The sequence below is a fragment of the Coregonus lavaretus genome (assembly GCF_964263955.1).
Source record: "Coregonus lavaretus genome assembly, chromosome: 3".
Taxonomy (NCBI): domain Eukaryota; kingdom Metazoa; phylum Chordata; class Actinopteri; order Salmoniformes; family Salmonidae; genus Coregonus; species Coregonus lavaretus.
The window spans coordinates 50,713,683-50,726,793 of NC_139990.1; the positions used below are offsets into that span (position 1 = coordinate 50,713,683).

Genomic DNA, 13,111 nt, shown 5'->3' on the forward strand with positions numbered 1-13,111 from the left:
AGCTACCTGCCGCCCAAACAGTAGAAACCACATTTGTTTAAGCAAATCAGCCATATCAACTATGTTTATAAAAAAGTCAGTAAATGAGGCTGAATGAACTGTTTCGCTGCCAGACAAGGCTCAGCTGATAGCCACGTGTAGCAGCGGTAAGGATTCACTCCATGGTGCTGAAAGGAAAGCTCTGCTGTTCGGTCAGCTTTATGTAGGCCCTAACAGTTTGTGTGGCACCGTTTGTGTAGCACCGTTTGTCACCGTTATAGTGCAATTAATGTATTGTTTAGTGTTGTGTTGTGTTGTGTAGTGGCTTTGCTGGCATACGTCAAAAAATTTTGGGGGGAGTTTGCCCCACCTAGATTTACATGCTAAAATCGCCACTGAGCCTACTGTCCAAACTCCAGTCACTTGCATTGCTGAGCCTGAGCATTATATCATTGTAATTTCAGTCATGCAATATCAATACTATGCCACCAACTGGTCAACATTTTGACTTCTGGTGTAATGGTGATGGGTATTTACCATAGAGAATGATAGAGGCCTCTAGTGGCCAAAAGGTCGTATTAACATGGGCAGCGCCATAGAGCTCGCCAGTTTGTAGTCGTCAAAAACAGAAATGAGTTACCTCAGGTTCGTTCAGCCATTCCTATTGGGAAAATGAATGGGGAAAGAATAGGGTTTTGTGATAAACGCCAAAAATAAGGTCTGAGGTTAACACAGGCTTTGATGATCAGAGATCTTATACGTTTTGTTCTATGAGATAATATCAGTCAGCTAACATGACCTTTATGAATGATGAAGCCTTTTCTGTGCTTTATGTGCATTTTTGATTACATAAATGCTTCAAAATTCACAAAAAGTGATGTTAGCTGATGAAGATTATCTCATAGAACAAAACATATAAAATCTCCTAAACCTGTATTAACCACAGACCTTATTTTTGGCGTTTATCCAAAAACCCTCCAAAAAATCCATTCATTTCCCCATAGGCTTTGTCCAACTAACCATGGTGGAGTTAGTGCCTACAAAAATACACCATTACTATCTCTCTCTAATGTAGTCAACTGGGTGGGACTTCCAACTTCATTGGCTGATCCCTCCTGGTGACCCTGTTGGAGTCATTTCCAACCAGGTCATCAGGAGGGATCAGCCAATCGTGAAGAAGAAAGTTGACTATTTCAAAATGGAGATAGCCCCAATGGCGCTGCTCATGTTGTCACAGGTGCTATAATGGCTCAGATACAAAGACGAGTCCTCTATCTATCTCTATGGTATTTACTGCAGTCCCCCTGAGATCCCTTGGCCCTACATTTACATTACATTTTTACATTTTAGTCATTTAGCAGACGCTCTTATCCAGAGCGACTTACAGTTAGTGAATACGTATTTTTTTTATACTGGCCCCCCGTGGGAATCGAACCCACAACCCTGGCGTTGCAAACGCCATGCTCTATCAACTGAGCTACATCCCTGCCGGCCATTCCCTCCCCTACCCTGGACGACGCTGGGCCAATTGTGCGCCGCCCATGAGTCTCCCGGTCGCGGCCGGCTGCGACAGAGCCTGGATTCGAACCAGGATCTCTAGTGGCACAGTTAGCACTGCGATGCAGTGCCTTAGACCACTGTCCAATTTGCATAGGTAATTCGCACTTTTGCTGTCTTATGTTATTTCCCAACCCTGGGGGTATGAAGCAGTTAATTAAAACAGAAAGAAAAACTGAAAGTTATCTCTCTGTCCTCTCTGTGTTTGTCCTCTCCTCATACTAGGACAGCAAACAGCTGTGTCCATCTGTTTGTTTGACTCTCACTGTTTGTTTTGATGTTGTGCAACATTCCTGGCTGTGACTCCTCTTCTGATGCACTTACTTTACATCCTCTCTCTTTCTCTCACTCAACTGTCTCTCTCTCTCTCGCTCAACTGTGTCTGCAGAGGTTTATCGTAGTTTCTCAGAAAGGCTGATGCTCATTCTGCTGCCTCTACATTTACAAAAGGAAGTGAGACATGTCTTGGGGGTATTGTTGTCGGTCTATGAGCCTTGCTTTTGAAAGTTTGTGTGCATTAAATAAAGCACCTGGCTGAGTTTAATGGAAGTTCTGTCTTAAACAGCAGGAAAAAAGGCTCTCCTTCTTTTTGTAGCAAAGATTTTGCAAGTGTGCATGTGTGTGTGTAGGACATGCGTGGGTGGGTCAGGGTGTGTGCATGCATGGGCATGAGGGATTTGTGTTTGTGTGAGAAGAAAGATATCCTATAATTGAGTTGTGAAGCTACATTCCATCCAAAGTGCATTCCCAACAGCTCCCTTCTTCAGCTCTGCAGCTGCAACTGTTCAGTCAGTGTGATACTCACAGGAATCAGCCTGGAAGCTGAGCAGAGAATGACACATTGTTCTGGCCAAGATTAAGTCATTGGATTCTCTTATTGATGTCTATGATAGACCATTAGGCAACACTTTACATTGAGTTGCCCTTCATGCCATTCAGTTATTTTGGAACTGCTTTAGTAACCAGAGTGGAATGACTCAGTTGTAGGCCTACCCAGTAACTGCAGATAAGGCACATTAAACAAAGATTTAATTGTAATAAACAGAAATTGTAAGGCTACGTTTACACAGGCAGCCTAATTCTAATATTTTTTTCACTAATGGGTCTTTTGACCAATCAGATCAGCATTTTTGCCAATAATTGGGCAAAAGATCAGAATTGGGCTGCCTGTGTAAACACAGCCTGATAGTCCTGATTCAAATTACTTACTAGGTAATGTGTAATAACATGTAGATCAAGACATAAAAATTATATTGAACTAAAACTTACTTTTGACAAAAGTCTTCCTGTAGAAGACAAAGAAAAAGGATAGCTGTTCAGAATCAGACAGCAGTGCAGCTCTGCAGCAATACTCCCCACACTGGGGATGGTAACAGTCAGTACTCAGAGATCACTACACAAGACGACATCAGAGAAACTCATAACGGCTGCATGGTTTTTATTTACAAGATGCAGTATGTACAAAAGTTCACTGAAAAAAATAAAAACATTAATTGAAGACCAACAGACAAACATTGTAAACATCATATGAATTTGTTCGGAAATATTGGACAACAGTTGATGTGTGGTAGCTTGCTCAATATAAAACACTTGTTAGTGTTTAGTTAGCTTGAGTAGAATATGGCTTTTTATACATATGGCTATGTTGTATGGGTATGTTGTATAGGTACGTAACGGTTTCTTATGGCTATGATGATAGAACTCTGGTGTGCAGACAGTAAGTTAAAATGTTTTTATTCTATACATAAACTTGACTGCAGTTGTACATTCAGTGCAACAATTTAATGTGCATGTCAGTCACTTGATTGACAAAGCTTACTGCATTAGAACAGCTAGAATGGACAGATTGAGAAGAAAAAGCCAACCAGTGCTCCAAAACACATTGCAAAAACAAAAGGACGTATTCTTTCAAAAGCAGGGATTCTATTTTTATTTTTTTTGCATTTTGTGTGCGCCACTGAAGAGATCCACTTCAGTAACTATAGCAACTTCTGTACAGTAGCATCCAGGTCAGTCCACATAACAGGAGGCTCCTAGTAGAACCAGGAAGCCCATTGGATGGTGGGCTGCTATTGGTTGGTGGCTGTGTGATGTATAACTTCATCCCGGTTTCCCCTCCATTCTCCCTGTGTTGCATGTGAACTGCACGTGTGGTTAACAACCTCACTTTTTTACTTTCCAGATCTGCCCTTTCTTCCTCCCCAGCAGGAGAGGCCAGAGTGGGGAAGGAACAAGTGTCCACCGAGGTCGAGCACCCCAGTTCCAGCCATTTGGAGAAAACAAATGAAGTGAAGTTGAGAAGTTCCTCCGGAGAGGAGGAGACGTAGGGAAGAACAGAAGGGTCAGGATCCTCGAATCTCTGTGAGAGAGGGATGTGATAAGAGAGGAAAGGGAGATAAGGGAGGAGAGGAAAAGGGGATAAGGGAGGAGAGGAGTGGTTATTAAATAAACATACAGTGCAAGTGCTCCTTCATTGATTGATAGCCATTTCTCTGGGGAGTTAACCTCTGTTATATACATTGCGTACATTATAGGTGACCTGAACAGGAAAACTATGCGCTGGTTATAAGTCAGGCCACATGGTCAGGAAAAAAAACGTTAGCCCTTTTGTCATTTTTGACTGTAACAACAAGGCATCTTTATAGTGTTTTGTTGCATTTGCCAAGGCACAGTTATGTTTTATTTTTACAGTACTTAGTCCAAAATGTTTAAGGCTGCTGTGTCAGTCTCTGTTGAGTACATGCTGCTACTTGTTCACCCCCTCTGGCAACCTACAGTACACTCTCTCTATCCAAAACAGTTAATATAGACTAATTGAGTCATAGCCTTGGGAAGTAGTTTGGGGAAGAAAGTTTTGCCGGCACTACAGATGGCTATATCGATCCGCTAATACAGGACTAGTAAAGGACCAGTGCACACAAAAATGTATGCACGCATGACTGTAAGTCGCTTTGGATAAAAGCGTCTGCTAAATGGCATATTATTATTATTATTATTATTACTACTTTTGTGATAAAAAAAAATAACATTTTATATTTTTTTTTATTCTGGTTTTTCTGGGGGTGCTGCAGCACCCATACTTCCCACGACTATGATTAGATTATGTCCACGACATGGTAAAGTATACGTACCCCTTTTGTCATACCCCTGTCATCCAGGGCTTGTATCAGGTTGGAGATGAATTCGAAGCTATGGTGCTCTGGCCACAGCCGACTGCGGAGCTGGAGCCAGGAGTCAGAGAGAACAGTCGCAGCTCGAAACACACAACACTGGAGGGACAGCCGAGACAGAGGTAGGATTTTAGACACAGCGGTTACGCTGATGATTTGGATAAACGGAGAACAACACAGAGCAGATCATCATTGTGCTGATCATAGTTATTGATTATCCTGCCCGGTAACGCTGACAACAACACAAAGGTAGACTTTCGAGTACTGGAACCAGTGGAGGCTCATAATAATGGCTGGAACAGAGCGAATAGAATGGCGTCAAAAACATGAAAACCACGTGTTTGATACTGTATATTTGATATCATTCCACTCCAGCCATTGCCACGAGCCATCCTCCCGTATTGCTCAACAGAGAATCAGAATGAAGTGTATATATATATATATATATATATATATATATATATATATATATATATCAGATACCCTAAGTGTGACATGTTTGTATAAAATATGAGAAGAAATCATTTACTCAAATGGTGTCATTTAATCAATAGATGGTGCCTCACCGGATCAGTGTTGCACAGCATGTTGTCATTGTAGTGATGGGAAATCCAATAGTATTTAGGGAACACCTTACGCTTGGAGGAAAAAAATGGTTCAGGAATCACAGTATACACAAGAGTATCTATGCCAATAGACAAAAAATCTAATTGACAAAAAAATTTAACCACTAGGAAGTGAAAGCATATTTGTTTAAACCACTGTCATTACTCAGGGTGCATGCAGGATAGCCACAATGTTAAACTCACAAATCCAACGTGGTCTGAGTTAATGGTGGTTTGAAGATTCTTGACAACCCCCCTCAAAAAGTCATCACATCCACTACCTTGGACTGTCAATATTGATAGCAACAGTAAAACTGTGTGAGAGAGATCGAAGTAGAGAGAGAGAGAGCGAGGGAGAGCGACAGAGCAATTCAGCAGGTTAATGGATGGAACATTTCTGTGTCCTGCCCATGTGGTTCCAGCCACATGCTTAATGAGAAACATCATGATTTCATGTTAACTTATTGCTTTAATTAATAGTTTGAGCAAATGAACTACAAACCTAAATTACAGAACCACTATATGAATTACAGTACAATGGTAATGTGGTGAAATTAATTAAACAAATACAAATCCACTAATAAATCAATTAACTTTTTGCATACTCTGAATTGAGGTCATCACTGAATTCCTCTTACCTGATCGTGACATCCTTTTATCTTCATGAGAAAGGCCACTTCTCCATTTCTGTGGTTGAAAGCATGCAATACGCAGATCAAATAAGTCCTCTGGTCTGAGTAGGCAAAGTTTCCTCTGCGGCTCCTTCAAGTGTGTGACACAAACGAGAGAGAGCTATGAGCTCAGTATTTTCTTCTTCTACTACGGTTTAGACTCCAGCTTCGTTGACCTCTCTTTTAGAATTCCTCCTTTTGTCTCCCTGGTACTTTCCAAATCTCTTTACCCACTTCTCTCTCTCACGCAATCTGCACTGCGCTCTCACTTTGGATTTTCCCACCTCTCAGCCTGTCAACCAGCAGCCTTTTCCGTTTCCTCGCTTTCGCTCTTTCCCTTTCTGTTTCCCTAATGACCCAGTATATTACAGACCTCACTCTCTTCTCACCCTTTATATTGGCTAATGGACCCGCTATCTCTCTCTCTCCCCCTCTCTCTGGGCAGGCTGTCTGTGTGAGCTCAGACAGAGGCTAGCCTGAAAGTGAAAGTGCTTCCTATCTGCTCCCTTTTAGTCTCTCAGACCCTCCCACCACGTCATTTCACCTCTCTATTCAAAGAGCTTTATTGGCATGGGAAACATATGTTTACATTGCCAAAGGAAGTGAAATAGGTCATATACAAAAGTGAAATAAACAATAAAAAATGAACAGTCAACATTACACTCACAAAAGTTCCAAAGGAATAGAGACATTTCAAATGTCATAGTATGGCTATATACAGTGTTGTAACGATGTGCAAATAGTTAAAGTACAAAAGGGAAAATAAAGAAACATAAATATGGGTTGTATTTACAATGGTGTTTGTTCTTCACTAGTTACCCGTTTCTTGTGGCAACAGGTCACAAATCTTGCTACTGTGATTGCACACTGTGGTATTTCACTCAATAGATATGGGAGTTTATCAAAATTGGATTTGTTTCCGAATTCTTTGTGGGTCTGTGTAATCTGAGGGAAATATGTGTCTCTAATATGGTCATACATTTGGCAGGAGGTTAGGAAGTGCAGTTCAGTTTCCACCTCATTTTGTGGGCAGTGTGCCAGGTCTGCCTCTCTCTCTGCCTGCACCCCACCCCCAAATCCAAATGAGGCCTCAGCAGGCTTAAGTCATGCCTTGTATTTTCAATCCCCCCCACCCCCATGAGCTTGTGTGCCTGAGTGTGTGCCTCCTTGTCTCCAGTGAGCAATACTCATCCTGCTGAGTCACCAGACAGAGGGAATCTCATAAATCAAGAATGATCTTGTATTTTTTTAGGCAAAAGGGATTGCAACACTCACTGAGATAACTTGCAAGTCATTCAAGTGTGTAAAGTCAATAATAGTCATGACAGTGATGATTATTTTCCTTCTCAAAACTCAATAATAAATTAATAACAAAAAAATTACAGTTGATTTGAAATGGAAAAGTTTAATATCCTACAGTTTCGAGGCTTTGATACTCTCTCATATTTTGATAGCACTTTAGTTTGTGGTACACTATTTTATTATTTAAAATGCTACCCAGATATTTTTGTTATGACAAACTAGTATTGGGAAAGTGAGGGGTGATCAGAAGTAGATCAATTAGTACATTGTCATGTTCAGGTTTTACGTAGTAATTGTTGTAGTACTACTTCTTGTGTCACTTACATTTTAAACATGGGCCAAGAGAAACAGTGAAGGTTCTAGAGGTCCAAAGGGAAAAGGAAGACAGAGTTCTGCAGTCCATCAGACCAACATTCTTCAGCCTCCCAGAGGCACCATCAGTCCTAACCCTTTTCACCTTGGTCCTCTGCATAGGGCAGTAGGATGATCCCTGATCTCAGGTCAGTTTACCATATTCTTCCTTTATGGTTCAGGTTAGGATGTGGGAAGGATAAGATGATCCTAGATCTGTGTCTGAGCTTCTACCCAGAGTGCCCTCTGTAATTATTGGGACAGTGAAGCATTTTTTCTTCTTTTGGTTCTGTACTCCAGCACTTTGGATGATACAATGACTATGAGGTTAAAGTGAAGACTGTCAGCTTTAATTTAAAGTTTTTTTTCTGCATATCGGGTGAACTGTTTAGAAACTACAGCACTTTTTGTACATAGACCCCACATTTTAGGGGACCAAAAGTATTGGGACAAATTCATTATGTCTATTAAAGTAGTCAAATGTTTAGTATTTGGTCCCATAATCCTAGCATGCAATTATTACATCAAGCTTGTGACTTGGAGTCACTTTTATTGTAAATAATAATATAATATGTTTCTAAACACTTCTACATGAACGTGGATGCTACCATGATTACGGATAGTCCTGAATGAATCGTAAATAATGATGATTGAGAAAGTTACAGATGCAAAAATATCATACCCCACCAAAAATGCTAACCTCCCATGTTATTGTAATCGTGAGAGGTTAGCATGTCTCGGGGGTATGATATTTCTGCGTCTGTAACTTTCTGTTTTATTGTCTACTCTACTATATCATATGACCTAACGTTCCACCAGCGGGCTGGCCTACAGTTTACAATATCAAATCAAACATTGACTGGGTCATGTGTAACCAACTGGATTTCTTTGTTCTGTGTTGGAAAAACTCTTTAAGTAAGTATGATTCGCTGGTACTTTCCATTTATTCTAAAAAAAACAAGCTCTCAAATTTCACCCACTCTTTTTAAGAACTATAATACAAGTAGAACTACACACAAAAATGTATGTTATAATATGCAGTAATTTGCACAATCATTATATACATACGCAGTAAAAATAATAAAATCAAAGCCTCGTGCCAGTGGATTTTACAAGTCTGCAGACTTCAGCAAAAGCCTTCTGAAAGAGATCAAATAACTGCGAAAACACAAAAAGCTTTGCAGTTATTTAGTTTTAATAATGAGTTACTAGCTCGTTAGGGAAGAAGCCCCTGCTGATGTGGTAGAATATAACACAATGATATGTTGAGGGACTGAGAGCTCATTATGCAAGGGTTTTTATGTTGCGGGACACCCGAAGACCTAGGACTGTTGTTTTACACCACTTGAGGTTTCTTGGCTGACAGCCACTCATTGTAAAAAAGCATGTGAGTGGGAGTTGGCAAAGGACACCAGTTTATCCCCCCCACTCCTCCTGCTTTTTTCTCCCTTCTTTGATTTAATGACTCTCCACAAGATGGTGCCAGTCAGGAAAAGGATGAATATCACACCAATATTTCAGTTTCAGCTCAAGCAGTTATTTTATTTGAATATCTCTGTACAATGTGTTAACAAACTATTGACACTTTTATAATAAGTTCGACATAAAATTCCCTTTTTATAAATAAAAAACCAGATACATTATGTAAAACGTAATAATAAGTAATTCGTATCTGAATAAATTATTAATTTGAAACCGACCCATGGAGTGGCTTTTTGTTCTTTATTGTGAAGGATGAGTTTTAATCAAGTCACCACCTGGACCAAAACATATCCCTCAGTCAGTCGATCTGTCATTCCTCACTCATTCCCAGTCGTTTTCTTTCCCTTTCTCTCTCCGTCTGTCCAGATACAGTAGGAGATACACGCAGAGGAGGCTGGTGGGAGGAGCTATAGGAGGACGGGCTCATTGTAATGGCTGGAATGGAATGGTATCAAACACATCAAACATATGGAAACCATATGTGACTCTGTTCCATTTATGCCATTCCAGCCATTATAATGAGCCCACCCTCCTATAGCTCCTCCCACCAGCCTCCTATACTGAGATGCAGTATATTTCACTCCAGCTGTATGGTCTCTCCCACTACCTCTCATCTTCTGCTCCACTGCTCTCTCACTGGCTAAGGGACCTCTCCCCTCCTCTGACAGCGGTCATCAGATGGCTCTTGTAGGTCTTGCTGAGTCCCGTCATCCAGAACTTGAGCAGCCTGACATTGTCCTCCTCCCCAGGCCCCGTGGCACCCAGCAGGGCCAACACCTTCTGGGTGTCCTCCCTCCCTCGCCCATCCACCTTGGAGAACTTAAACAGCACCTTCACTTTACTAAGGAATTGAAGGGATGGAGGGGGAGGGGGGGGGGGGGGGGGGGGTTAAGGGGAGGATGGGTATGGAGAGAAGAGTGAAGGAGAGGGGGTGGGAGGAGTTATTGGAATTTCCCAATGATTCTGGACTACATGAAGCATTCCACATCATCCTGTACTGAACAGCCAATGTAACCAGGCTGGGGTTTTGGGGGGTTTCATAGGGGGCCTTGTTTGACTGTTTAATGCCCCAATATCTACAGTTGCATACCTACATAACACATGACCTACATACCTCTGTTTAGAAAAAGCAAAGCAAGTGAAACTTTAAAAGTTTAGGGAAATGCCCTGCTTATCAGAGGGGTTGTTGTTACTCACTTCATCCACTCCTCCTTCAGACACAGCAGACAGTGAGAGACCACGTCCACTGACAGGTTCTCATTGGACAACGCCACCTCGATCTTATTCAACAACGTGGGACCTGAGAGAGGGGTGGGGGGGAAGAGAGAGAGAGGGCGGGAGAGAGGGACAGAGAGCAAGGGCGGGGGAGTGATAGAGGTGAAGTGAGACAGGGAGAGAGCAAGAGAAATTCAGGGCAATAGATGGAAACTAGAAAGTTAATGGAAGGAAATTTCACACAACTAATTGCATCTCTTTGAACTTTGCCCTGATTGTTTTCGACTAGAGGCGGCTTGAAGAAGGCATGTATAATGTATACCTTCATGTTGATGTTGTACAGTTGTGGTCAAAAGTTGACACAAAAGAATGACACAAATATTAATTTTCACAAAGTCTGCTGCCTCAGTTTTTATGATGGCAATTTGCATATACTCCAGAATGTTATGAAGAGTGATCAGCTGAATTGCAATTAATTGCAAAGTCCCTCTTTGCCATGAAAATGAACTTAATCCCCCAAAAACATTTCCACTGCATTTCAGCCCTGCCACAAAAGGACCAGCTGACATCATGTCAGTGATTCTCTCGTTAACACAGGTGAGAGTGTTGACGAGGACAAGGCTGGAGTTCACTCTGTCATGCTGATTGAGTTAGAATAACAGACTGGAAGCTTTAAAAGGAGGGTGGTGCTTGAAATCATTGTTCTTCCTCTGTTAACGTTGCTTACCTGCAAGGAAACACGTGCCGTCATCATTGCTTTGCACAAAAAGGGCTTCACAGGCAAGGATATTGCTGCTAGTAAGATTGCACCTAAATCAACCATTTATCGGATAATCAAGAACTTCAAGGAGAGGTTCAATTGTTGTGAAGAAGGCTTCAGGGCGCCCAAGAAAGTCCAGCAAGCGCCAGGACCGTCTCCTAAAGTTGATTCAGCTGCAGGATCGGGGCACCACCAGTGCAGAGCTTGCTCAGGAATGGCAGCAGGCAGGTGTGAGTGCATCTGCATGCACAGTGAGGCGAAGACATTTGGAAGATGGCCTGGTGTCAAGAAGGGCAGTGAGGAAGCCACTTCTCTCCAGGAAAAACATCAGGGACAGACTGATATTCTGCAAAAGGTACAGGGATTGGACTGCTGAGGACTGGGGTAAAGTCATTTTCTCTGATGAATCTCCTTTCCGATTGTTTGGGGCATCCGGAAAAAAGCTTGTCCGGAGAAGACAAGGTGAGCGCTACCATCAGTCCTGTGTCATGCCAACAGTAAAGCATCCTGAGACCATTCATGTGTGGAGTTGCTTCTCAGCCAAGGGAGTGGGCTCACTCACAATTTTGCCTAAGAACACAGCCATGAATAAAGAATGGTACCAACACATCCTCAGAGAGCAACTTCTCCCAACCATGATAGAGCACCTTGCCATAAGGCAAAAGTGATAACTAAGTGGCATCGGGGAACAAAACATCGACATTTTGGGTCCATGGCCAGGAAACTCCCCAGACCTTAATCCCATTGAGAACTTGTGGTCAATCCTCAAGAGGCAGGTGGACAAACAAAAACCCACAAATTCTGATAAACACCAAGCATTGATTATGCAAGAATGGGCTGCCATCAGTCAGGATGTGGCCCAGAAGTTAATTGACAGCATGCCAGGGCATATTGCAGAGGTCTTGAAAAAGAAGGGTCAACACTGCAAATATTGACTCTTTGCATTGATAAAATAAATGTGTGAGTAAGATATGACTAAAATGTTACACCCTCAGTTAAACTAATAATGTATGGCTAATTAGTATACTAGAGCTTAGAGAATTAATCAAATGTGTTTATATCTCAGCAACAGAGTATAGACTGGTTCCCAAAACATATAGGGAGGGGGAGTGGAAGGCTTGCAGGATATTGCGAGAATGCGATAACTGAAGTTTGCAGCCTGACCGAGCAAGGAGTAGGAAAATATAAGAACAGTGTGTGTGTGTGTGAGACATGATGGTCAGGAGAGCAGTTTTCCAGTGGAAAACTACAGCCCGCCTAAAGAGGGGAGGGATTCTCTGACGTGTGCATATAAAAATATTGTACGACCATTTTGTTTTAGAACGTTCTCAATGAATAAAGCCTGATGATTGTATGCTGGGCTGCTTGGTCTGATTATTAGAGATTTACAACCTCTGGGATACAGACTGAGTAATAAGTTCATTTTTGAAACATTGGGATAGAAGTTCACGTAACAGCTTGGTCTTTTGAGCCGGAACTCAACACCCGTTGTCTGTCGTCCCAGGGAACCCCGAAACCGTGCACGGGCGGATCTAGGATCCGTGGGATAAAGTCCTGACCTCTAAGATTGAGGGTTAATCCAGGCCGGTGGTGGTTTACGACAGGAACGGTGACGAGATCCAACCAAATTGAGTCCCAGCTACAAGAATAAGGTCAGTAATCTTTATTTATTGGATTTTGGGGGAATTGAACTGTAACCTGCAGTAAGGATTTATGGAGTTTAAATTTGCTGTAGTGAGGTTCCTCAATAATCCACAAAGGGATCGACATCCCGTTAGCCCATTTTTAGAAGATGTGTAAGATCAAAAAAAAAAGGGGGGGGGGGGGTCCGAAATAGACTCCGGGTAGAGAGGCCATTACCGAACATAGCCTTGTGTTGAGACAATATGAAAGAGGGTTGTCAAAAGTACACCAGGAGGAATTAAAATAGTATGTGTGAGAAATAGAATATTATAAGTCACAAACAACTGTAGATTAGCAGTAACTCTATCCATTCCATGAAACTGGAGCCGTAATTTG

The 13,111-nt window shown here is 41.9% G+C and overlaps 1 protein-coding gene and 1 long non-coding RNA gene across 6 annotated transcripts in view; both read right to left on the reverse strand.

Annotated features, from left to right (window-relative positions):
* Window positions 1–2,959: 2,959 nt before the first annotated feature.
* On the reverse strand, window positions 2,960–6,499 carry LOC311112854. Its single transcript, XR_014610924.1, has 5 exons — window positions 5,950–6,499; window positions 5,516–5,625; window positions 5,273–5,344; window positions 4,668–4,805; window positions 2,960–3,895 (listed from the first exon to the last, which is right to left on the reverse strand). It is a non-coding gene; the product is annotated as an uncharacterized lncRNA (long non-coding RNA).
* A 2,843-nt stretch (window positions 6,500–9,342) lies between these two features.
* The window catches only part of LOC311125934 (folliculin-like), a 31,971-nt gene continuing 28,202 nt past the window's right edge, over window positions 9,343–13,111 (reverse strand). For 2 of the 5 annotated variants that reach the window (XR_014612925.1, XR_014612926.1), the window contains exons 11-13: window positions 10,315–10,417; window positions 9,679–9,958; window positions 9,343–9,511 (exon numbers count right to left, since the gene is read on the reverse strand). Coding sequence is in view for 2 of the 5 variants with exons in the window: in XM_084158455.1 (XP_084014581.1) it covers window positions 9,751–9,958; window positions 10,315–10,417 (311 nt within the window). In the remaining 3 variants the exon portion in view is untranslated. Of the gene's footprint in view, window positions 9,959–10,314; window positions 10,418–13,111 lie in introns of all 5 variants that reach the window. The other 3 variants (XR_014612924.1, XM_084158455.1, XM_084158456.1) reach the window with 3 other exon arrangements.